General features: G+C 33.5%; 1 protein-coding gene across 5 annotated transcripts in view; it reads left to right on the top strand.

Annotated features, from left to right (window-relative positions):
* FER (FER tyrosine kinase) overlaps positions 1 to 12,597 on the top strand; it is a 440,848-nt gene that overhangs the window by 66,313 nt on the left and 361,938 nt on the right. For all 5 annotated transcript variants that reach the window (XR_009260552.1, XM_058725350.1, XM_058725344.1 and 2 more), the window contains 2 exons: positions 2,542 to 2,715; positions 8,383 to 8,482. Coding sequence is in view for 4 of the 5 variants with exons in the window: in XM_058725350.1 (XP_058581333.1) it covers positions 2,542 to 2,715; positions 8,383 to 8,482 (274 nt within the window). In the remaining variant the exon portion in view is untranslated. The remainder of the gene's footprint in view (positions 1 to 2,541; positions 2,716 to 8,382; positions 8,483 to 12,597) is intronic.

Raw genomic sequence — 12,597 nt, 5'->3', positions numbered from 1 at the left:
CAGAAAAAAACCAAACAAGTATACATACAGATAGTTGTTTCAAGTGGTAAGAGAGAGAAAAGCAAGGATTACACCTACATAAGGTTTTGTTGATTCCTAAAGGAAGAGATGGATCTTGCCAAGTGAAAGAGAGGGTGAGCTTTGAGAAAGAGTGGATGTTCAGGAAACTGAAGGAAAACAATGGTTTATTTATTTAGTTGAGTAGAGAATAGCAAAACGTGAAGTTGGAAGGACAGACAGGATGGATAATCTGAGACAACTAGGTTTTAGAAATAAGTTGGATTTTTTTTTTTTAAGTACAAAGGAAAAGCAATGTAGGGTTTTTTTGCAAGAGAATTAGAATTTCTTTTGCTACTTTGAAGGCAGTGGATTGGGGAGGAGCATGAGTAAAAAGAGGACACCAATTTGGAGGTTTTGTAATAATTTAAGCCAGAGATAGTCATAACTTCCAAAAGGCAGTGGAGATGGAGAGAAGTGGGTGGATTTGTGGTAGACTTTGGAGAGAGAATCAGAAAGGCTTGCTGATAGATTGTTGGGAAGGGTGACCTGAACTTCCAAGGAGCAGGGACTTTTTTAGGAAGAGAGGTTTTATTTATTAGCTATTAGGATGTTGGGAATGGGATAAGCCAGGGTTTTGTAAAAGCTAGAAGGTAAGTGGAAAGTTCTGATATGAGGTGTGAGGAGTTTTTGAGGAGTTTTTGAGGGTACAGGATTCTCTAGAGAGTTCCCGAGTCACATTAGGAAATATTGAGGGCAACATAGGATTGGTAATTGGCGTGATGATATATATCTTGGGATGCTTGGACAGTGACTATGGTAAACAGGACCGTTAGGCAGGATGAGATGTGCCCTCCTGGGAGGAGGAGGTCAAGCTGACTTTATTGTCTCACCTTTAATGTTGGCTTCCAAGAAGGCTTCTCTCCTAGGCCGCAAAGAGTCCTATGTAAAATTACAAAAATTTATTGCTATGAAGCACTTAGAGAATATTTAATTTTTGAAGATAGAGAATGAAACACTGATTCCTCTTATTTTTTCATAGTTTTAACATTCTGTACATGCTACATAGTGTTTTCCCAGCATTGTATTTTTTAGAGTGAAAATACAAAATGAAAAAGGCCAAGTTACAGAAGTTATTAGGATATTTAGTTTGTTTTTAATCCATGTTTGTATAGTTTTGTTTTTTACTGTTTTCATCTTTGTTAAATTTTATATTTTAATGGAAGAGATATATCAGTTTTAAATTCCTTTGTGGTATCAAGAGCATATTATTAGTACTTAGAGTTTTGAATCTGAAAGTAAATATAATGAGTTTATTAGTCACATTTTACTCCATGTTCATAATAACATTTCATAACTAAGAATGTCCTTCTCCCTAAAAAATGTACTCAAAGGTTAACTTTTAAAAAAATGTATATTACAGTTTATCAAAAACAAGATTACTAAGTTAGACCCTGGTGAGTTTTGACTATGACTAAGAATTTGATTCTTTTAGGCTATTATTTTGATTTAGATGCTTATTAAATTTTGATTTAGGATTATATCGGAACATTAACCAATGGAGGGTAATCCTGTTCATTCACAGATCATAAGTAATAGCATAACAATTTATTCTAATCAGTAAATATCTGAAATAATACCTTGTCTACTTTTTTAATCTTTAACATGGATCTTACCCAACCATGGTATATCTCCAACAATTGTTTCTGAATAGAATTTTGAAGATCTATAGTGAAGAGTATTCCTCAGTTGCTTTTTTTTTTTTTTTTAGTATCTAGAAATTAGAATGTTTAATAACAAATGACTTGTTCTTCCAGCAGTATCCATATGCTGACTTGTCCCAAACCCCACCATTATGTGTGTCTGCTATTGATGGAATGTGTTGTGCTGGAAAAACCATTGAGAGCTAATGGTATTTACTAAGAAACAAGAATAGATAGAAATCCACAGATTACCAGTATTTAATACATAAGCAGCAAATGAATAGCAAGTACAAAGATTGAGAAGGGATTTTTAGGAAAAGGAGAAGACAAATTGGTATGTTGAAATATAAGAAGCCATCCAAACCAGAAAAGAAGAGTTTCAGGAAGTAGTGAGTGGGTCAGCAAGATCAGATGCCACAGAGAGAAATGCTAAGAGTATAGATGGGTAAATATCTGTTGCATTTGACCATTAGGAAATGGTGACCTTACTGAGGCATCAGTATGGTGTAGGCAGAAGGATTATATCAACATATTGACAAAGAGACAAGAAGTGATAAAATGAAGACTGCAAGTGTGAACTCTCGAAGAGCCTTAATCCCTTTCCTCCAACACTACATAGTCTCTGATTACTAAATTTTGAAGCATTTGTACTTGAAGTTGAAGATGTTAAATCTGAGCCATTCATAGCTCCTTGCATAATTGCCAGAAACCTGGCATTTTTGTATTAATATAATAATTTCTGTAAAACGTAATATTTAAAGTTCCAGAACACTTAAAGCACAGCTAAATGGCAGCCTTTAATACAAGTGCTAATTTTCTTTCTTTCTTTCTTTTTTTAAAGTCTTGGCTACTTATGATTCAGCAGACAGAGCAACTTAGTAGAATAATGAAGACACATGCAGAGGACCTAAATTCTGGACCCTTACACAGGCTCACCATGATGATTAAAGATAAGCAACAGATGAAGAAAAGTTTTATAGGTGTTCATCAGCAGATAGAGGCAGAGATGATCAAGGTTTGTCTTTTTATTCTGGAATTCTTTTTTTAATTTGACTTTGAGACTCACTGAAATATTTCATCTTGTTTGACTTTTAAAAATTGTTTAGTCATCATTTAATTTATTTATTTGTTTATTATTTTATTTTTGATTTTTAAAAATTTACATCCAAATTAGTTAGCATATAGTGCAACAATGATTTCAGGAGTAGATTCCTTAATGCCCCTTACCCATATAGCCCATTCCCCCTCCCACAACCCCTGCAGTAACCCTCAGTTTGTTCTCCATATTTATGAGTCTCTTCTGTTTTGTCCCCCTCCCTGTTTTTATATTAGTTTTGTTTCCTTTCCCTTATGTTCATCTGTTTTGTCTCTTAAAGTCCTCATATGAGTGAAGTCATATGATTTTTGTCTTTTTCTGACTCATTTCACTTAGCATAATACCCTCCAGTTCCATGCATGTAGTTGCAAATGGCAAGATTTCATTCTTTTTGCTTGCCGAGTAATACTCCATTGTATATATATACATACCATACTTCTTTATCCATTCATCCATCAGTGGACATTTGGGCTCTTTCCATACTTTGGCTATTGTTGATAGTGCTGCTATAAACATGGGGGTGCATATGTCCCTTTGAAACAGCACACCTGTATCCCTTGGATAAATACCTAGTAGTGCAATTGCTGGGTTATGGGGTAGTTCTGTTTTTAGTTTTTTGAAGAACCTCCATACTATTTTCCAGAGTGGCTGCACCAACTTGCATTCCCACCAACAATGCAAAAGAGATCCTCTTTCTCCGCATCCTCGCCAACATCTGTTGTTGCCTGAGTTGTTAATGTTAGTCAGTCTGACAGGTATAAGGAGGTATCTCATTGTGGTTTTGATTTGTATTTCCCTGATGATGAGTGATGTTGAACATTTTTTCATGTGTTGGTTGGCCATCATTTTATTATTAGAAATAAGTTTTGGTGTCTCTAATAAGTAATATTTTATTCCTATTTATTATAAAACATTATTGATTATAAGCTGTACTATTACTTTATATACTCTTCTGAAAGAAAAGAATGCTGCCAATTAGACTATGATACAGTGCTCTCTTATCACTTTGAATTTTTATTTTTTACTTACTGCAGTAGCTCTTTTAAGTTTTATTATTTTAATTTTTACTATGCATATAATAGAAAAGAAAATACAGGCAAAATAAATGAGTTTTGATATTTCTAAATTTTTTTTCACAATCAGAGATTGTTTTTTTCTGGGTAACTTTTTAAAATGTTTTTTATTATGAAAATTTCAAATGTGCAAAAGGAGAGAGAATAGTAAAACAAACTCCCATTGACTGATCCACCCACATAGTCAAGGTTTTTTAAAATCTATACTCACCTCCATTTTCTAATACACTGAACCATTTAAAAAATTCCAGATATCATTGTATCCACAAATATTTTAGTATATATTGCTAAAATAAATATTTAAAAAAACTTCACTGTATTATCATTAACCTACCTAAAAATAACAGTAATTCCTTAATGTTATTAAATATTCTGACTGTGCTCAAATGGTTGTTTTTTAAATGTTTTTTACAGTTGGTTCATTTGAATCAATGACCCAAACATGCATTTGAATAATTTTAATCTGTAGGTGTTCCCCCCCCCCCCCATTTTTTTAAAGTTTATTTATTTTGAGAGAGAAAGAGAGAGCACATGCATGTGAAAGCAGGGGAGGGTCAGAGAGAGAATCCCAAGAAGGTTCTGCGCTGTCAGTGCAGAAAACCAGTGTGGGGCTTGATCACACAAACCCTGAGATCATGACCTGAACTTCAATCAAGAGTTGGACACTTAAGCTGACTGAGCCACCCAGGCACCTACCACTCCCAACCTTTTAAAAATGCTATTTATTTGTGGAAGAAATTGGGTAATTTGCTCTATAGAATTGAAGTTCCTTAATTTTTGATTTTATTGTTAGCATCTTGTGATGTGATTTCACATATTTCTCCATCCTTCAATTTTCCTGTAAACTGGAGAGTAAATTAGATTGGCTTGATAACATTCTGTCTACTTATTTTGGGCAAGAATACATGATAGGTGCTGGTATAGACTTCCTGGTTTTTTTCCCCTATCAGAGATATCTAATGTCATCTTGTTTATCTATTTGTGATGTTAAACTTGTCTAATAGGTTCCAGTCCTGCTAGCTTGATCAACCTATGAAAAAAGTTTCTTTTCAGACATTTACCTAATAGGTTTAGAAATAATTGATGTTCACTGCTTAGATCCATTATTTTACTAGGGGTTATAAAATGGCAGTATTTTACTTCTATCATTCCTAATATGATTGTTAGCTATAATTTTTCAATAGAAAGTTTTGTTATATCACCTACTTGGCTACCCTGAGGTATCGTTCATATACAAGAATCAGGATAAATGCTTGCTTTTTGCAATTAATAAGCCAGCTTGGAGAACAATGAATTGGTTCTTTAGCAACTTCAGAAGTTAAGACTTCCAGTTTCTAGTCCGGCATATAAGAAGATTAGAAGTTGTCACTCATTCCAAACAAGGAGTTAAAATTTGAACAAATAGAGAAATCACCAATTGCTCTTAGATTCTTAAGAGAAGTGACATGACAGGGCAAATGGCACCCCCTAAAATTGGAGAGACAGACAAGCGAATACAGAGAATTACAACTTATCAGAGCAAAAGCCTCTTTGGGAAATAGTACTGGTTATAGGAAAACCTGGAGTGTAAGTGACAAATTCTGGAGGCTCAGTGTGGACAACTCTGACAGTTAAAACCTCCAGGAGGAGCTACTTATTGAGGAAACTACACACTTCTGTGAATTTTACCTCCTAGACCTCTACCAGGTTCTCACAGTGAATATTGGAGAAAAATCTCATGCTTCAGGAGGGAAAAGGAACCATTTTGCCATATGCCAAAGCATTCTGTTCTTAATAAAGTCTGTGCTTAGGAGAAACTGTTTACCTGTAACCTAATTAATCTGGGGCAAGGGGGATTCATAAGTCCTGCCCACTCTGAGTGGAGAGTGGGCTAGTGAGCTGAGGAACGTATGTGAAGTTCATAGCCAGAGGTATAGGCTCAGTAAAAGACTGAGACCTAATCATAGGGTATAAAATACTTTCCCTTTTTCTGACAGCTTATCACCACATTAGTAAAGGCCTACTTAATCAGTTCCTTTTGCTCGGTACAATCTGCCTGGCAATCAAGAAAACATAACAAGGCATACCAAGAGCCAAACATGCAGAATTGGAAGAGACAGAACAAGCATCAGAACCAGACGCAGCAGGGATGTTGGAAATATCAGACCAGGAATTTAAAACAACTATGAATAATATGCTAAGGGCTCTAATGGATAAAGTAAGTACGAAAGAGCAGATGGGTGATGTAAGCATAAAGTTGGAAATCCTAGGAAAGAACCAAAAAGAAATACTAGAGATCTAAAATACCTTAACAGAAGCGAAGAATGACTTTGATGGGCTTAATAGGAGATTAGACACAATTGAGGAAATAATCTCTGAAGTTGAGGATATATCAGTAGCATTCTATAAAACTGAAAGCAGAGAATGCAGACTGAAAAAAAAATGGAACAGAATATCCAAGAACTGTGGGGCAGCTACAAAAGGTGTAACACAGGGGCGCCTGGGTGGCGCAGTCGGTTAAGCGTCCGACTTCAGCCAGGTCACGATCTCGCGGTCTGTGAGTTCGAGCCCCGCATCAGGCTCTGGGCTGATGGCTCGGAGCCTGGAGCCTGTTTCCGATTCTGTGTCTCCCTCTCTCTCTGCCCCTCCCCCGTTCATGCTCTGTCTCTCTCTGTCCCAAAAATAAATAAATAAAAAAAAAAACGTTGAAAAAAAATTAAAAAAAAAAAAAAAGGTGTAACATATGTATAATGGAATACCTGTAGGAGAAGAAAGAGAGAAAGGAACAAGAAATATTTGAAATAATAATGACTGAGAATCTGTCCAAATTAATGTCAGACACCAAACAATAGTTCTAGGAAGCTCAGAGAACACCAAACAGAATAAATGACCAAAAAACTACACCCTAGCCAGGTTGATTTCAAGCTATAGATAATCAAAGATAAAGAAAAAAATCCTGAAAGAAGCCTGAGTACAAAAGCACCTTAACGTATAGAAGAACATATAAGAATTACGTCTGATTTCTCCTCAGAATCAAGTAGGCAAGAAGGGAGTAGAATGAAATATTTAAGTGTTGAGAGAAAAAAACCACTATCCTCGAATTCTATGCCCTGTGAAATTATCCTTCAAAATGAAATAAAGACTTTCTTTGATAGACAAAAATTGAGGAAATTTGTATCCAGTGGACTGAGAAGGAAAATAATATAGGTCAGAAACTCAGATCTACATCATGAAAGGAAGAGCACTGGGGAAGGAATGTGAAGATAAAGTAAAAATTTATTTTCCTCAGTCTTAATTAATCTAACACATAACACTTTATTGAAAATCATAACAGCAACATTTGATTATGTACAGTCATGAATATATCTTGTGTGTGTATATATGTATATAGATATATGTTTATGTATGCTTACATATAAGTTAAATGAATGTCAGCAATGATAGATGGGAAGGAGGAATTAGGATTATTTTGTTATTGTAAGATACTTATGTGGTATAGTGGTCTTTGAAATGTGGTATAATGGTATAGTGGTCTTTGAAAGTAGGCTTGCATTAGTTATAAATACATATTGTGAACTCTAGGGCACTTACTAAAAAAAAGTTAAAAAAGAAATGTAACTGATACACTAAGAAATAAGAGAGGGTGGAATTGTATAAAATACTCACTTAAAATCACAGAAAAGTAGAAAAAGAGTGTTAGAAATAGGAACAAATAACAAGGATAACAATTAGGAAACTAACAAATATGGTATCTATTAATCCAAGTATGTGGGTAAGTACTTTGAAGGTCAGTGGTCTAAATGAGCCCATTAAGGGACAGATATTTTCAGAGTGGATTTACAAAGAAGGCCCAAGTATATGTTGTCTACAATAAACCCATTTTAGATATTAAGACACATATAGATTGATAGTAAATGGATGGAGAAAGATATACTATGCTAATCCTAATCAAAAGGAAGTAGAAGTAGCTATATTAATTTCAGACAGAGCAGACTTTTAAGTGTTTTTTGGGTACAGAATCAAGGACCTACATTTGTTTAGTCTTTCCATAGATACAATAATAGATTTCACGTATGTATGTAATGACCACTGTCATGATTATTATACAGCCAACAGTGATTGTTAGATACATCTTATTTTAAGTGATGTTACAATATCTGAAAAACCCAAAGCACAAAAACCAAAAAACTCATGTTAGAACTGGTAAATTGTAACAACTCAGTTATTCTGTATATTAAAATAAATATTTTTTAGAAAAAGTATTTTACACATAGTATATTAATCTATTGGTCTTTAAATTTTAGATGATGACAGCACTATTTCTTGATTTGCTTTTATTTTTAAGAGATGTTTTTCTTTTTTCATATGGCGTTGAATTTATCATTGATTTCTAAACCAGTTTTTAATATATTGTCTATAATGTATATTAAGGAGCAACTCTGATCTATAAGCAATAAAAATATATTAGGACTTAAGTTCTTGACAAATATAAATTTAATCATTTAAAATTTGTTTTGCATTTTTTTTTTGACAGGTTACAAAGACAGAATTAGAAAAATTAAAGTCCAGCTATAGACAGTTGATAAAAGAAATGAATTCTGCCAGAGAGAAATATAAAGAAGCTTTAGCTAAAGGTATGGCAAAATTATGAAAAATGTTTATTTTAGTGATTTTTATTCTTATCATTTGAAGATTGTCTTTAATCTTATCATTTGAAGATTGTCTTTAAAGTACCAGAATAATTCCACTTAGACCAATTCACATTTAAAAAATATCAAAATATGTCAAAATAGACTAATTGTCAAACTGTTTAATGTCTTTTTATTTTTTGTCTTTTTTAAAGAATGATGTAAATGAGTTTTTACATTTTAGTAGTTCATACTAAATGGAATTATGTAGCACTTGTAAATAAAATGCAAGGAATATTTAAAAATTTCTCTCTAGAAGTTTAATTACTGAGTGTAAATAAGAAAAATAGGTTGTATTTGTTAAGGTACCATTTTTAGCTCTCTTTTTGCCTATGGTATTTAAAAGCCACTAAAGCAGCCAGACCATTTTATAGCATTATTTTGCCTTCATAGCTTAATTTTTTAAATCTTAAAAAATTTTTTTAATGTTTTTATTTTAGTTTGGAGAGAGAGACAGAGCATGAGTGGGGGAGGTGCAGAGAGAGTGAGGGAGAGGCAGAATCCAAAGCAGGCTCCAGGCTCTGAGCTGTCAGCACAGAGCCTGACGCGGGGCTCGAACTCAAAGACACTGAGATCATGGCCTGAACTGAAGTCAGACACTTAACCGACTTGAGCCACCCAGGCGCCCCTTCATAGCTTAATTTTATGTGCATATATTTCCTCTAACATTTTCATAAGAAGCTTTGGAAGTAAATAGAAAGAGAAACATATTATTTATGTTTTAAATAAGCATTTATGGTTATGAGTCTTTAAATGTGAGTAAACAGTCTTCATATTTAGATTTTTTTTAATGATAAAAGTTGGAGGTTTTTTAAAAAATTCTTCCTGTCTAAATATAAGCTTCATTAGTAATTCTATCTTCTTTTTCTTTTTACTAACATATTTCTCTTAGTCTTTTACTTGTGTATTATATTCTTATTTTGTGGAGGTAAATGAAATAAATAGCACCTACATTTCAATGTATCTTGCACAATGGAAGCACCATGTTTATGTTGTTAATCCCAGTAGACTAAAAGAGATATTGATTTAACATGCAGTTCTCCCTCCTTCCCTTTCTTATGTCTTTCCTTTGTAATGATATAGTTTATTTTGGTTTAAAAAATGAAATCTAATTCTGATGTCATAATAACATTTTAAATAGTTCTTATACATAGTACTTATACTATTGAAGATTTTCCACAGATAGTAATTTTTCTTTATTGTTTTTTATTTTAATTTAGATAAAATACCATTTAGTGTTGTATTAATAATAGGAAGACTGTTTTTTTGTTTGTTTTTTATAAAGTTTATTTATTTTGAGAGACAGAGCAAGTGAGCAGGGGAAGGACAGAGAGAGAATCCTAAGCAGGCTCTGCACTGTCAGCATGGAGCCTGACTCACAAACCATGAGATCATGACCTAAGCCAGAATCAAGAGTGGGTTGCTCAACCGACTGAATGAACCACCCAGGCTCCCCTGAAGTCTGCATTTTTTTTTTAAGTTTAAAAAATTTTTTTAATGTTTAGTTTTGGGAGAGAGTGAGTGAGCTGGGGAGGGGCAGAGAGTGAGGGAGACACAGAATCTGAAGCAGACTCCAGGTTCTGAGCTGTCAGCACAGAGCCTGATGCGGGACTTGAACACACTAACTGTGAGATTATGATCTGAGCCAAGTCAGATGCTTAACTGACTGAACCACCTAGGCACCCCCTGAACACCGTAGTTTTAATTAATCCCAAGAAATGTATTACGTGGCTGAATCTCCTGAAATTAAAATATGTGAATTTATTTACATTTCTCCTTCTAAAGGTATTAGTGATAATATTTTCCTATTTTCAAGAATTTGATTGCTCTTTATCAAATATTTCATCAACTTATATCCTGTGGAATACATATTTTAAAAATAACTTCTTGTATTGTGTTTGATATGTGACATATTACATTTCTTTTTTTATAATCAACACTATCTTTATACTCCTGTTTATGTGAAAAAGTGTAAAATTATATTTTTGAATACTTTGTTTCTGTTATCAAACTGCTTTTTATATTTAACATGGAAATAGGGGTTCTTTTGTGAAGTTATTTATTCTTTATAAGGATGATATGATGGCAAATCTTCCAACATTTGCAGTCTTAATGTCAGAACTTTAGTTCATTGTATAGTCCAGAACAGGGCAGTTCTGAAATGGGTCCTAGGGACAGCTAGGCAGTGACAGTGAATACCCCCAGTATGGCTCTAGCATCCAGTCATTACTTTAGATATTAGGGGGTGTTAAAACCCCAGTTTGACGTTTAGCTCCCAGCTAGAGAAGACAAGGCTTTGGGGGAGACAAGACTTTGGGGGAAACAAGGCCTGAAAATAATTCCTATAGTAAAAGGGTTAAATTCTGGATTTGATTGAGAATGGGTTCAGTTCATTGAGAAAGGGCTCAGTTACTATAACTAACTGGAGGTTTAGCAGTAGTAGATCAGCAGGAAGGCTAGGTTAATGCTGAAATTCCAAATTCCTGACCCCTGCTGTATAGATTACACAAAATACTTTAAATTTTGAATATTAAAATTTATATCCAAAGGAACATCAGTTAATATTGTTTAATGTAAAATATTACACTCATTTGCAATTTGACTGTGGCATTTTAATTAATTATTATTATTATTATTTTTTGTAATATACCTTAACTATTAAACTTGTTTTGCTCTGGGCTGGGCTGAGAAAGCAAATATTTGTCTTAAGTTGACTTCGACTAATTTGAAACTAGTCTATTTATTATTATTTATAACATATAAACTGAGAACAACCAAAATAATTTTAGTTAGCCTGTTGAGTTGAAGTTAGTAATTCAGAATGTTTCTTGATAGCAGCATAGAATATTGAGTTCTTAAATGCAAAATATACAGATTTTACTTTCTTATTGTGGATTAAGTTCTGAATACTTTAATTTGGTTGAGCACCTGTTTAGGTTTAACCATAAAACAATTTTGTGAATGTATAAGTAAATGACTTCACAAAAGAACTCTTACAGGATCATATTGTATATGACTAAAGAAAGTTTTACTTTTCCTTTCCAATCTGGATATCTTTCTCTTTTTTTCTTTTCTTTTTCTTGTCTAATTGCCTTAACTAGAACCTCTAGTATTATGTTGAATAGAAGTAGAAAGAGCAAAGATGTTTGTCTTGTTCCTCAACTTAGAGGGAAAATCTTTCAAAATCCAGTATTAAGTTAGGTATAGTTTCAAAATTCTTTTTCATCTGGTTGAAGTTCCTTTCATCTTACTGCTTCTCTTTCTTTCTTTCTTTCTTTCTTTCTTTCTTTCTTTCTTTCTTTCTTTCTTTCTTTCCTTCTTTCTTTCTTTCTAAAAATTTTTTAATGTTTGTTTTTGGGAGGGAGGGAGGGAGGGAGGGAGGGAGAGAGAGAGAGAGAGAGAGAGAGAGAGAGAGAGAGAGAGAGAATGCAAGTGGGAGAGGGACAGAGAAAGAAGGAGACACAGACTCCAAAGCAGGCTCACGGCTCCGAGCTGTCAGCCCAGAGCCTGACACAGGACTCGAACCCACAAATCAAGAGATCATGACCTGAGCTGAAGTTGGATGCTTAACTGACTGAACCACCCAGGTGCCCCTCTCTTCCTGCTTTAGAGTAGATGTTGGATTTTGTTAAATGCTTCCTTTGTATCTATTGAGATAAATATTTTTTCTTTTGTTTGATATCAATTACTTTGATTGATTTTCACATGTTTCAAATATTACATCAATTTCACATTCTTGGGATAAACTCCTCTTTGTTATGATGCATTATCATTTTTTATATTGTTGGATATGGTTGGTTAAATTTTTTTAAATAATTTTTTATCTATATCTTTGTTTCTTATATTTTTGTCTTATTTTAATATAAAGGTAATTCTATTCTGTGAATGGTTACCTCCTCTAACTTTTTAAGAAAGATTTGTGTTCAGTTGGTAATGGTTCTTAAATATATGTCGAATTTACTTAAGCCATCTGAGTCTGCTTGTTTCTATTTTTTTACTTTTTTTTGCAAAGATTTTAAAACTATAAGCTCATTTTTTTTGATTGATATAGACTATTTAGT

This window comes from Neofelis nebulosa, chromosome 1, assembly GCF_028018385.1.
Source record: "Neofelis nebulosa isolate mNeoNeb1 chromosome 1, mNeoNeb1.pri, whole genome shotgun sequence".
Classification (NCBI taxonomy): Eukaryota; Metazoa; Chordata; class Mammalia; order Carnivora; family Felidae; genus Neofelis; species Neofelis nebulosa.
Note: the sequence above shows the minus strand (reverse complement) of the source record. Positions and strands in the feature narration are given on the sequence as shown.